The 14,465-nt window shown below is 39.4% G+C and overlaps 1 protein-coding gene across 1 annotated transcript in view; it reads right to left on the bottom strand.

Moving 5' to 3' along the window:
- PLCG2 (phospholipase C gamma 2) overlaps positions 1-14,465 on the bottom strand; it is a gene marked incomplete at its 5' end in the record, with an annotated part of 50,716 nt that overhangs the window by 30,759 nt on the left and 5,492 nt on the right. The window contains 4 exons of the mRNA XM_082290249.1: positions 713-797; positions 3,396-3,443; positions 4,603-4,696; positions 7,279-7,419. Coding sequence (XP_082146375.1) covers positions 713-797; positions 3,396-3,443; positions 4,603-4,696; positions 7,279-7,419 — 368 coding nt within the window. The remainder of the gene's footprint in view (positions 1-712; positions 798-3,395; positions 3,444-4,602; positions 4,697-7,278; positions 7,420-14,465) is intronic.

Below are 14,465 nucleotides of genomic sequence, written 5' to 3'. Positions count from 1 at the left end.
ACAGTGAACAAGTTACTCTTACTCCAGTTGGCATTCTCTCATGCATTCTGTTCTACTCCAACTTTGTTAAAAACTTTGTTTTTAACCACTTGGGATTTTTAAATTTATTTATGTTTTTAAGAATGAAAACAAGAAAACAGATGGCTTATGACAGTGCTCCTAGTCCCCATCTTTGGCCTTGCACTTTGCACCCTCACTCCATTTCCACAACTGAGAGAGAAGTAGAGCCTCATTTACTCATTGTTACCTGGGGAAGCAGAAACAAGAATGTCTGCTTTAGGGGTGGAGAGTTGGAAAGCAGGAAAGGGTGGGGATATTCTAGGTTCCTGTAGGAATGGAATGACCTTCAAAAGTTATTAATATTGGCATTAGTTGGAAAGAAGAGGTTATTATTTGATCATATTTTTAAAAAAAAATTAAGATAAAATTCATGTAGAAAAAACAGAAAGACAAAATACTTTTCTATGTACTTGCCCAGTACTGGAGCTTAAAACCCAGTGCTGGCTTTGGTCAACCACGCAATAGAAAGAAGGAACATCTATGTCTGTATTTCCTTATATCCTCAGATACAGGCAAAGCCAACCAGAGAAATTAATCAATATAATTTATTTAACGGTACATGATATGAATCAAAAATATAGAAAGTGTCCTAAAAAGAAACATCAACACCTATCAGATAATACCAAACACGTTAAAGTAATCAGGTAATTACCGCAAATTTATCCTTCAAGTACTTCATGCTGCTCACTTTGAAGTTTACTTGGGGAAGGACAGTTTTCAGCTCTCTAAGACTGATACTGGGGGAAAAAAAAAGGATAAAAAAAAAGATAGCAAAATCACCACAGTTGTGTTGTCTCTAGTCAGCTACTCATATATTTCCTATCAACACAAAAATGTGAAATGTGACTATTGAAACATTTTGGGTAGGGATCATCTCACATACCCATAAACTTCTATAAACTTAACACCTACATGGAAGCAAGCTAGACATGGAGAAACAGGCATTTCAATTAATTTGGACATCCATGTTGGGATGAAAAGAACCGTGTTGCAGAGATATCTATTTCTCGCTCAACAATCAATCAGATCGAGATGATCAGCTCAAATGTAGATGTTTATACATGCTCCGATGAACTGCAGCCTTTCTTCCACTGAAACTAGATTCCAGACACAGAAAACATCGTACAAAGGCTGTACCAAACAGATGAGCACAAACAGAAAATAAAAAGATCCAATTTTCCATACCGTTTTAACCTTTTTCTCCAGATGTTGTTCAGTCTGGTACCACTGATTTACACCAGCAAGGCTCTTCCCTTCAGCAACATCTGAACATGATCTCATCCTCCTCTCCCAACAAAGTCTTCCCTTCCAGTTCCATTTACACAGACCTGCTGATTCTTTTTGCAGAGTTTCAGAATGCCCAGTGATATCCCAGCAACACTTCAAAAACCAAAGTATTCTAGATAACAGCAAGGCAGCAAGTCAAGAGAGCACAGCTACAAGACCTGTGAGTCCTATTGCTGAAGCCCACAAAATATTAAAGCAAGCAACAAAACAAGACTGAGGTGCCCTGCCTTGACCTACAGAGCAATTCAGAACCACTAAACCTCTGCAAATCCAGGGTCAGAACAAAGTTGCTTGAAAGCAAGAGAACAATTACCACATAGATGGAAGTAACACTTCCATTCTACAGTGTCCACACAAGCAGCTACCCCGTGAGATATTCTCATCTCCATTGTGTAGAGAGAGAAAGAGGCAAAGCAAGAAGGAACTAAGCCAAAGTCCATGCCCAAGCCAGATTAGAACTCAGGAAATTCCTGGCTTTCCGCCTTGTCGCCAGACCTCTGGAAAAAACCACTATTAGAAGCAAGAACGAGAACTCCACTTGTACCCTAAACACCAAGCACAAGCAATTTCCTCTGGCCAGATAAGTGCAAGAGAAAACAAACAGCTGGGACTTCATTACCACCAGAAAAAAACTCAACCTGTGGAACAGCACTTGCCTGGAAGCCTAACCTTTACAATTAACCTCCCTAAAAAACACAGCTCTAAACACAACGGAGCTCAGTCCAAACTCCTTTCCTGAATTTTTCTAAGAGCATGAATCATCTAGGAAGAGAAAGAAAAACTACCCTCTCCACAGTGCAAGTCTCCTTGGTCCCAACCAAACTGCATTGTAGCAGTAGAACAACCCTAAAGCAACAAATGAAACCTCTTCAGCAGACACCTACTGTCAGCCACAGCTGCTCCATCCAAACATTTGCTTTTGTTTTGTGAACCCCCACAACACACCCATTGCAGAGTTAGTTCTCAAAATGCATCAGGAGGTACAAGTCAATATCCAGTAAAGGATGGGACTGTCCCCTTCCCAGCTGTGGCCAGTTTAGGAAACACAGATCTGAAGTGGGGTCTCAGCTCACCCTGCAGAGTGCCACAGGCTGTCTGCACAAGGGTGTGACTTCCTGCAATAACACGGCCTCAATCGCACAATGAAACACCACACGGCAGTTTGCTTTTGGGAAAAGGTGAACATGAAAGGAAAAGCATGAGCCTTTCTACACTTCAGAAACAAATGCACATTCCAGACAAAGAGAAAAATCATGGTGAAATAGTAACACAGAGGGGAGGAAAGGTTAACATTCTTCTCAGTGTCATATGATTTCTGGTAACTCTAAGGAGAGGTGTGCAGCTGAATTAATTTTAAAAAAAGGTCTCCTTTGTGTGTAAAAGCTACAAACCCACATCACATATGGACCTGAAAGGAACTACTGAAATTCAAACACATGAAGCCATACATCACACTGGGAGCTATAACCCACAGGACTTCTTTCACATGAGAAGCACCAGGTTGGAGGTGATTCTTTGGCTTTGGTCTGTTCAAATACATGGCAGAGACAAGCCCATGGCCAGGCCAGTTGCTGGTTCTGGTCTGTCTGTGTTAGAGCCTGGCCACTCCAATGCAAACACAGCTCAGCAATGAGGGAAGTCCTGGTGGCACAGCTGCACAGGAGAGCTCACAGCAGGTTGCACAGTCCAAGCAGCTCCTACTCGGCTGTGAAAGGGCAAAGGCCTCTACAAAGCAAGCAACCTGAGGTACCTGCACAGCTGCGTTCAACCTCTACAGTAACACACTGCTCATTCGTTTTGGCGAAGTAATTCTAGGCTAAAATTTAAAATACTTCGTTTTCATCATTTGTTTCCTCATTATACCACGTATATAAACCTGAGTGAGTGCTATGGACACATGGTGTTTAGCAAAAGCAAGGGCAAATGCAATTTTCAGGGGTCTCATATTCGACATTTTGGACAATAAATTCTTTATTTCTTTTCATTCCATGTTAGAATCTGAAACAAAAGTTTACTATAAACATCTGAAAAAAGACAGAGCTTCTTACCTATTTTTTCTAGTTTGATCAACAGAATAGATCTGCTTTCTCAGCCAGCTTGTGGAAAGGAGGGAGAAAAAAGAAATAAATCTAAGAATTATAAAGAATATACAGCCAATGAAATTTCAAAATCCACAGACAAAACTCAATAGAAGTACTTAAAAGTCTTAAGATTCATTTCTTTTAGTAAAGCAAAAACATTTCTAGTGCAGCATCTAAGGATCCAGCCAGTTTTTTTAACCACACTTGTAAATATGTACTTTTCTGCTGCATTTTAAAGTCACGTAAACAACACAGGAAGGGGAAGGGTGGGCAGGACAGAAAAGAATGAGTAACCAGAAGCTGTAAAAATGTAAGAGGATAAAGTGAGCCAAAACTTCAGCTAATCTAAACTGGAGTAACTCCATAAAGTCAGTGATTTCTGCCAGATTTATCTTTGAGCTGCTGGCTTAGATATCTGTTAGATGCATAAAAATTAAAAACTAGAGGGAAGGGAGAGGGGTTTAGACAATTTTAAGGAAAATCGTCATCACAGTGCATGTCAGTTTTAGATGCACAGTAAAATACTATTAGTTGCATCAATAGTAACTACGTACATATATATACACACAATTTTGACCTAAAGGATGAATGCACTGCTAAGCTGATCTTCAGCCTCAGTAGGAATTACTCTTGTCTGACAACATCAGTGTCAAAGCCACAGTTTGGTCAGGGAGCAAGCAAGGGCAGAGCATATCCTCACAACAAGTAACAGCAGTGGCCACAAACAAAAATGCCAGCAGTGATGAAAAGCAATGGGGTATCACTGAAACCTTGTCAACAGAACCGGCAATCTGAGCCTGAGCAGTTTCACGTGCAACATCCTCTGAAGATTAAGGGTGCAGTTTCACCTTCATATGGCTGACATTTGAATTTTCCAAGAAGCCAACACACAAACACCAGGTGTTCTTGTGATCTCATGAAGAGATTTTGTTTTGGGTGCACAGTACAAGGTGAAATACAAGTTCACATTAGTGTATGAAGCAGAGTGTGACTCTAGAGCACGTATGTAGCAAAATAGACATTGAGAATTTCCATGTGAGCTTTCAGTGTCATACACTAACTGGAGAGTGTTCTTAATGTAACTGGCAAGCACCACTTGCTGCACCTTAAAAATTTCATTCAGATTTTCCACTTTCAATTCCCAGTCTCACTAAGCGAAAACACATCCACGTACCTCTCTGTGATTGCAGGTGTGGGAGCACTCATGACCTCTTGATACAAGATATTCAAGCCACACAACCATTTATCAGTATCATCTTTAGAGTCAGCTGAAAAAAAAAATATACTATGGTAAACATCAAATCAAAATCAACAAAAAATCAAGACAGAACTTGCTTATATAAACCCTAGTATACAAAGCTGCTGACTAACCTTCCTCTTTGATAAATATTATTGCATAACTTCATGTTGCTACTAATAAAGCTAATAAAAAACAGCATAACTTGGGGATAGGTAAGCTCTGACAAAAAAATACCTCATTTTACAAGATTTCTTATCAGAGCAGGAAAGTTTCAGGATTTCAGCAAAAACAGTATAAAACTACTGCTGAGTTCCTGCAGTAACACAATCAAAATTCGTTTTCTTATCATCTGTCTCCAAAGCAGCAGAAGTCCAGGGCCTAGATCATAGCAACTTCAAGGACACAGGCAAAAGAACCCAGTACTGCTATAGCATAAAGCTGGTTCATTATATTCCCAGCAACCTACAACAAAATTGCAATATACTGGCTTTGACATAACCACCTCCTATCTACCTTAACCATGCCTCTAAACACAGATTGTTCCAGACTAATCTGAGGCAAGAGGAACAGAAAGGGAGCGATGTACAAAACTGGTGTGGCTTATATAGAACATTTTAATACAAGTTTAAGAAGGCCTAAAATTTCTCACGTGCCTTAGCTAGAAGCCAGGTACATCTTCCTCCCAACCCTGCAAATTAGTAGATCACTGCTCTGTTTTGTTTAAAATTTAGTTTGTCTTTCCATTTCCCAAACCAGAAGAGTCCTTCTCATCATTTATCATGATTGCATTTGATGATTCTTCAACCCAACAGAAGCAAGATGAGGAACTGCCTGCTGGGAACAGCTTTCCCTAGGAAATACCAGCTAAGCTGAAAGAACCTTGCATGAGATGCAATCATTAAAGCCCTCAGCTGGGCAAAGTCCATTTGATTTAGCAGGCTGGCTCCAAAATTGCATGAAGGCATTCTTCAATTAAACCAGCTCTAAAAAATTATTTTCACACAAGAGCTGAGATCTTTTAACAGCCTTCAAAGCAAACCAGTTTTTCAAAAGGTGAAGATTACATTTCATTTAAACTTTCAAACAATGCTTTATCCCCCAAGGATGAAGCTGGAGCCCAGTCTCAGCTCCCCATGGAAATGTTTTTCATTTAGTTACAATTTCGGAAAGAACACCCACTACCACTGCCAAACCAATTCTTCTCCCAAGACAATTCTGCCCTTTATAATAGTTACCATTCCCTTCAAGTAACAATTCTTTTATATTGTTTTAAGAACCCATGACAAAGCCCTTCCACAAGGAAAAGGATTTCCCCCTTAATTGAAAGTTATATCATGTTGTTCTGCAGTTCAGCATTACAGCAACATCTCATGGTACCAAGTGTTTCCAAAGTATTGGCAAAGGTGTGCTTTGAGAACTGCCATGGGGGAGGGACTGGGGGGGCTGTCAGAGGAAATCCAGCTGAAGTCTCTGGTACAACTGCATGTAAACACCGCCACTTACTCAAAATTTTCACAGACTTCAGTCAACAATGGTAAAACTTACTTAAGTTTAAAACCTCTAAGGACGGATTAGTCACAAGCAGTCTTTCATTTTGAAAGCATTCAACTGCAAAAAATTTGTCTTCTAATACTGCAATCTGTAGGAAATTCATTCCATAAATAATAAAAAAAATAAAAGCTCTCAGCATTAAAACACTTAAAAAGCACTCCCCTTTTCTCACATTAAGATTTTCCAATTAATAGTTTAAATGGATAAGCACGTTCCTGCTCAGGACAGAAAGAACTACGTCTCCAAGTAAATTGTCTGTATGGTTCTACACCAACACCATTACAAACATTTTATAAAAGAAATCTCTTTGTAAATTCCACTAGTTTGAAACTGTATTCAGCCTGTACTGTAAGAATTTATATCCCTTTTTATTTCAAAATCTTTGGGCTTGTGACCCTGGATAATCTTGCTTGAAGTAAAAAGTGCCCCAACCCTTTCTATAGATACAAGATACAAATTCCTTTTGTTTCACACAGATCTCTTCATTTTCAATTTATCACCTTCCAGTTCTATTTATGGTCCCATAGTACTTATTTAGAAGAGGTTTAGTATTACCAGGTGACATGCACACAAATAACTCAAACTAGAACTTCATTTTTCCAAATTAGTCTGCAATTGCTCATAGGTGATAGAAAAATTTCTCTGATACAGCTGCAGTCTCTAACTTTTTATGACTATTGTTTCCAAAACCATTTTGGCCAGACTGAAAGTGTCAGGACAATATTCTGGCCACAGTGAATAGCTGTCTTTAAAGAGGGCAATGTCACCTCTGCTCTTCAGTGCTGAAAATCTTACTGGAGATAGTTAACCAGCAAGTCTACCCTGCTAGAAAAGATCAGAAACGACACTCACACGACACACCATTTGAAAGTGAAACATTCCAAATGCAGCAGGTCACAGACAAGAAGACTGAATAAAAGGTCTGTCTCCAGATTTTAAGCTTCTGGTGCACTCCTGAACCGTAGAAGTTAAAACCACAGTATTCTGTGCATTCCTGTTCCATCAATGTGTTTGACTTGTTCAATCAGTAGCTTTAAAGAAGAAAGAAGATAAAAGTACCTGCTAAACTTAAGGTGTTGAGGACAAACTGGGTACCATAAAAAATAGTAAAGCAGTGTTCTTCTCTCTGCCTTGCTTTGCAACGTTCAAAGTCCTTTGAATTCTTTCCCGGGCGAATTTCTTTTATTTCCATTAGATCCACTGAAAGGAAACAACATTCAGTCAGTACAAACACAGAGCCTGAAATGGTAAGATGGATAACTCAAAGTATGCACATACATATTAAAAAATATATATATATTTTTATATATAAATATAAATATATAAACTTGCAGATCTGTATTGCAAAGGAAATGAAAATTGCACCAGCTTGCAATCCATAAATCCACAAGTAAATAGTAACAGACAATAGTAGAAAAGATCCAGAAGAAGAAAAATAACCTGTCATATTTTTATTATTTCACTGTCACTGATTATCCATGGACAGCATGCATACACATGGCCCTTTGGGTCACAGAAAATGTGATTTCAAAAATAGCATTGACTCTAAGAAAGTAATTTCCAATTTCCATGACAACTGTTTAGAAAAAAAAAGAAAATATATGATTCTACCTTACCTACCTAAAAGTTACATATATCTTAGATAGCCAGCCAACCCTGTCAGCTAGTGCAATCACTGGTACTTTCAAGAAAAATATTTGCAGTAGGAATATAAAGAGAAAATCAAACTTAATAATTAAAATGTGAGTTTTCTCATGGTCAGCTCTGGAGAGATCTGTGTTATTTAACATAACCTGTTGTAGCACTTTCACCTCGCTGCTCTCCAGAGAACACAGGTATGCACTGGAACACAGCAGAATGGGAATGCTGGACAAGCACACACTTTCCCAAGTCAGCTCCCTTTTTTCAAACCCTTGCTACAGGGCCTGCAGAACAGGAGTGAGACAGCACTGAAATAGAAATATGTGTGCTCTCAAGATAAGATGCTTATTAGAAAACTGAGGAAGTGGTTTTGCTCTGCCTGTGGACCAGAGACATAAACAGCTCTTTCCACTTCTGGACAGTCTTGACTTACGAGCTACAGGATGAAGAGTGAAGAAAAATATTTCATGGCTGCTCTTGAAATGTGTTTATCAGACCTAGCAAGATTCAAGGAAAACAGCTGAGGATTTCTGTCCATGCACTTAAGAATGCCACAATATAAACCCCCTGTTTTAAATGAGCACCTCATCAGTAACAGAAGACCATTAGTAACATAATGAAACAGCAGCTCTGCTGCAGCGGAGGGTGAGCTGAACAATGGTAAAGCTTCCACCTGTGTAATGTTGCATTTCTACGATGCCAACATGGATAGACAAACAAGGAAGCTCAGCAAGAAAATCCTGATAATTAATTCATCTTGGAACTTCTTATTCTCTGCAAAGTATCCCAGGCCAAACTTCTACCAGAAACTCCTTTCTCATAGTGATTAAACAACTTAACACTGCGAAAATGAGACCTCAAAGGTTAACCTGAACTAATCATAGGATTCTAATCAAAATTTTTTCTTAAATTAATTTTTCCAAGCATCATTATTCTCAGGGTAGAGATTTTAATGTGTCAGCATCCCTCTCAAACCATGAAAACATCTCCTAAGATCTGCATATCTGATTGGTCAAGACCCCTAAATTTAGATGCAAACTTCTAAAATAAATTCATGTTGTGCCTATAAATGACCAGGAACCAAAAGCCCTTAATAGTGACTCTGATCCCCTTACCATTCAGAGTGTCACTTAGATCCCTAAAGATGTATTCAAATTAACATCCTAAACGTCACCATCTGAAAAAGTTGATCTTAACCCACCAATTTATATTAATATCAGCAGAGAAGAGTCAGAATGCAGAGATAGAAAGTACCCAAATAGAGAGGGGAGGAGATTGCAAGGCTGCAGTAAATGGCATGGGACTGCACACTAGGCTGGCTCATTCTAGCCATTGGCAAGTGCAACCCCAGCCACCTCTTCTGTTTCCCCTTCACACAACAAATCCCTGCTGAAAAACACAGTTTTAACTTCAAAGTGAATCACACCTTTCCTTTCAGACTCCTATAAATCTACACACATGAACAACAGAACAAAAGGCCCTCTCAAAGTACAAACTATCAGCAGCGATAAAAGAGATTTCACAACCTGCACTGCTGTTGTCATTTCCAGGGGCTCTTACCTCACACTGACCTGTGAAATAAGCACACAAACTTACCCAATGTCTCCCCTCAGTTACATGCACTCACTACAGTCTCCTTGCATTACAGCCTTTCAACCCCACCATCCCCTTCTCCTGCATGAACCTATGTGTATATACATAGAGGCACAAGGATTTTTGTATGCACAGACATATTATGGCTTCTCCAACTGTTTTTTCAGAAAGAGTTTCACTATACCCTAATTGCTAAACATTCAGTAAACAAAGGAATGATTCAGCAAGAGAACAAAATTGGGTGAGAGAAGGAAGAAAACCTCAAATTCAAAATTTAACATCCCTGTTCTTTTCAGGCAACATATTCTATACAACCTACAAAATTCAGGCAAGACATCATTATGTTTGCTTAGAAAATGAAAGAAACAGGTACAAAACACAAGTTTTATTAAACATTCTTTCAATTTTTATAGAAATAAAGATATAATACATATTATAGTTTCAGAAAATGAATGGAAACTACCTGTACGTATTTTAATGACATTTCATAATGTTGGTTAGGATGTATTACTCTACATTGTTGAAAGAAAAAACAATGTAGAGAATCAAAGGGAGAAAAGAGAAATATAAACACCAAGCATTAATTCTGGTCTTGCTCTAAGCTCTGTGTCCTCCACAGGTAGTCTGGAGTCACCTGGCACCCTCCATGTGATGCCCACTAACTCCAGAATGGCTGATTCCAACCATACCAAGAAAGTAGCAGACCAGGAAAAGCTGCAACATGTTTCAGACTCAGATTAGTAAATCAGCTGTACCAATTTAGCTGTTACGCAGTTACTGTGAACTTTTTATAGCACAATCTGTCACTGAACAATTAAAATGTAATTTCATACCTATTCCAGAATGCAGGCACAGCACCTCAGACACTCTATCTTTGTACTGCTTTGAAGTACTGGAGCTTTCCTCCTTCTTAATCCCACAGGCAAATTGCAGAGCCATATCCTGCCCTGGCTTCTCAGACACATATTCCTGGGGCCTGATACACCCAAAAAAACCACAGACCTGGACACATGCACCTCGCAGAGTCAAATCAAATCCAATACATTGCAGGTGCAACTTCCACAAGAAAGGTGAAAGAAGATTAAAACATTTCTCAAGGAAACATGAATCAAAGTATGCCCTGTAGAGAAATTGACTCACATCCAGCAAGACAAGGAGAGTGATCCCCCAGCACAGCCAGTCCCCAGCCAAACAGTTTGCAGAAGTCTAGTGCCACTCTAAAACCCACAATTAGTTTACATTTCATCCATTCCTTTATGTGATTATTTCCGCAGGTTGAAAGGATCTCCTTAGCAGCCTCATCAGTCATGGATTGATTCTGACACCTCCCTCAAGTGGCTCTTTAAGGAGACCAGACTCCAAGGCACTTTCAATTCCCATCCTGTCTCAGGCCCTGATCTGGCCGTGCATTCGAGGCAGTTCAGAGCCTGAAGCTGCTGAACTTCAGCTCCTGCTGCTGTGTGTTGTTTGGCAAATCAGTGAATTCAATGGATCATTACACTACTACACAGATACGTTCCTGAGACTGCACAGATTAATTGCTCAGTGCCTTCCAGGACACCTGCCAGAGCTCTTTATTGCCATGAACTTAACAATAAACTTTTGATCCTCAACATCTCCACTGATCTCCATTCAAATAACCTGGCAGCAGTGGTCATGTTCAGTCACACACTTGCAGGTACAAATTCCTGTTACATTTCCTTCAGTCACACTTGGAGGTAGAGGGTAAAACAGAACCTGTGTTTCACTGCAGCAGGTGCCCTGCAAGTTGAGTGGAAGACATCATACAAGACAACCAAAGGTAGAAAACTATGTCAAGAGAAAAACAGAAAAAAAAAACAAAACATTACACTGTTATACACAACACTGTGCTCCTCATTCCAGGAGAGAACAACCAGCTATTTAAAGGGCAAAGTTCTGTCTCTGTCTGCCACATGGTCACCCACCACCCACCTCTGGGTGGGAACACAACCACCCACCACCTGAACAGACAGGTGGGTTAGGGAACAGATCCTGTTGAAAACCAGCCAGTGCCAGCAGCAGAGAACCTTCTGTGAGCTGGAAGTGCCCATCTAAGTTCACTGGAGTGTTTGCAAGAACACCTTTGGTCAAGGCAGGTAATGTTACACTGGAACATCAGGCTGATTGTATATAAATGCATGGGTCATAAAAACCTTAGAGGCTGTCAACCTATCAAGGTACCCTTGAGAGAAAAGTCTAGATTAATAGTGTAGAAGTTTACCTGAATCTGTCACAATGGACTACAGAGTTCTGTAAGATAACATTCAAAGCTCTAATTCCCTGGGAGTTTTTCAGTGTCTGTGGCTACAAATGGTGCTTGGATCAGAGCTCAGTCATGTACTTAATGAAGGAAAAGAAAAAGCCTACAGAGAGATTCAGAGGAGGCTTAGAGTCAGAAATCATGCTGTGAGCATTATTTCAGTAAGTCTCAAGAAGGCTTAAGTGAAACCACTGGCAATGTTTTGAAGAAGAAAATAAGGGACTCTGATCACCCAGGCTGTGTGCGCCAAGACATGGGATGGCTATTCTGTCTATGAATGTAATTGCATTTCTTGTGTATATATGTATAGCAACATTCCACACTCAGAACCAGATTTTTTTTCCAACAATTTGCATTACAAAATATTCCAAAGTAGTTCATTTTAGAAAGGCAGAAACTGCCCACTGCAACAGAGGCTGTGTTCAAGTGAGTGCCCAGTGAATGAAGAAAGCCTTTAGTATCTTTTTGCAAATGCACTTCATAGTAGCTAGTGAGGACAATGGCTCTGCTCTCACTTCTGCAGAATTAAATATTAACTACACAAGGTGTGTATTAACAGCCTCTTTTATTCAGAGCAGCAATGAAACACAAATCACACGTGACTCTAGAGGGAACAAGGTGAGGCTTCTCTCGGAGGACAAAGTCACAAGAAAGCAGAAATGTCCTGCAGCATGGCCGTCCAGATGCGGTAGGGAAAGTAATTCAGCTCATATAAACACATGTTTACTGAGACAGTCAGCGACCCAAGGAAGTCATTACAGAGAAGCCAGAAAACTTCTGAAAGCATAGTTACAAGGATGAAACATGAGAAACAGTGTGGTACGCCTTGAGAAAGCACCCGTGACCACCTTTCCAAGGGGTCCTCTGGGGATTTAGCTCAGTGACTGACATCAGGTTTAGAGAAGTGTACCTTTTAAACTCACAGGGTTTTACATAATCAGGTCACACAGAGCTGTTATGTACAGTAACAACAAATTACTACTAAATTCATAACTTCTCACTGGATTGCTCAGTAGAGCTCCATGTTACAGTGCTTCCCAGTTCGAGCTCTGAATTCACAGGGCTGTACACCTGGCTACTGTTTTCATATTAAAAATTAAAGGCCACCTCCACAAAATGACATAATAGGGCAAAATTTACATATGTGCCCATAAAAGTTTCCATTCTGCTCCATGCAACAAAACAAAACAAAAATGTTGGCATATAAACCTGACTTCGGGGAAAAGATGGAGTACCTACATCTCACACTCACTTTGATCAACCAATTAAGGGGTGCTCAGGTCTGTGCAGCTCATTCCATCCCCGTTTCACTGGCTGGCCGTGGCAGGAAGTCTGCTCGTTTAAGTTAGCATCAGACATTGCGGAACTGAGCTGCTAGAGGGAAGACATTGTTTGAAAAGAGCTAGAGGCTACACATGTTCATTTTTTCATTTGACCACAGAAACCAAGCTCCATGTACTCAGCTGAAGACTTACACAAAGATCCCCTGGCTAACAGCTGAAATACAGCCATTTCAAAACACAAAAAAAAGGTGAATTTTAGTGTTCCTTTGTGAAGCTACTCCACAAAGAGCAAGAAGTAGATTCACATTTGCAATGACATAACTGTTCTTTAACAGATTCAGAATACAGAAAGCAAATGACAGAATGGAGACTCAGGGTTTTCAATATGAGTTTATTTATTACTTTAAGTCTGGAACAGTAAGGAAATTCAGACAAAGAAATTCTGCTAGCAGTAAGGAAAACAAAGGTCACTACTAGAAATCAGCAAGATTAAGTCTAATATTCAAGACAAACAAAGCACTCATTTCACACTTCTCAGCAGGATATGTAGATGCTCATCACTTCTCCCAGAGAGGTACAGATCCATAAATGTTTATACCATCTTCTCCAATGGGGAAAAAAAAAAGTTTTCCACCACAGAAGACATTTACATTGACATTAACAATTCTACTAAATAAATGACTCAGCTGTTTAACACATAGGAAAAAAAAAAAAAATCAATGTTTAAGAATGTGAGCCACATGCATGAACACTCTCTTAGATATTAGTTTTTGAAGTTCCCCAATGTATCTGACAGCCAAAAGGATGTATAGCATCAAAATTTGCTCTCTTTGGCAGGTCATTTTAGCAAAGATTTTAAAAGCAAAATTATCAAAATTTAATTTCAAGGCAAAGATGCTGCTGGATAAAGTTCACAAAATAAAACAACAAAGATAAAAAACCCTTGTTAGGCAGACCAGCACTGCCTGTGGCAACACACAGAAAACTGCCATTACATTAAATTACAGATCCCTCCATTTCCCTTCACCCTGTCAATTGAATGTGGCCTGATCTGGTGCTGATATCTACATGACCCTATTTCAGATGCACTGCTTCTGTAACAAGCTTTGATCATTAAATATCCAGGTGCAACATTTGGCAGAAACTAGTGATTCCTGCTTGGCAGTGTAACACAGTCTGAAAGCACAGGGCAATCATAGAGACTGAGAAAAAACAGTGCAGATCTCACAGGTTCTAATTTTACTTTTAACATTAATTTATTAAGTCTGGTTTTAGTTTCCACACTCCCTTTCTTAACATACCTGCGAAACATAAAAATTCAACTTCATTTTATGTTTGGGTTTTCTAATCATGTTCTAGAGGACAAATTCTGTAAGATGTCCTCTTTTCAGCAAAGAAAATCTCAAGTGAACTTAACACTTGATAAACCTTTTCTGTAGGTTAAATGA

This window comes from Coloeus monedula (assembly GCF_965178545.1).
Source record: "Coloeus monedula genome assembly, chromosome: 13".
In the NCBI taxonomy this organism is placed as follows: Eukaryota; Metazoa; Chordata; class Aves; order Passeriformes; family Corvidae; genus Coloeus; species Coloeus monedula.
This window is presented reverse-complemented; position numbering and strand designations above follow the sequence as displayed.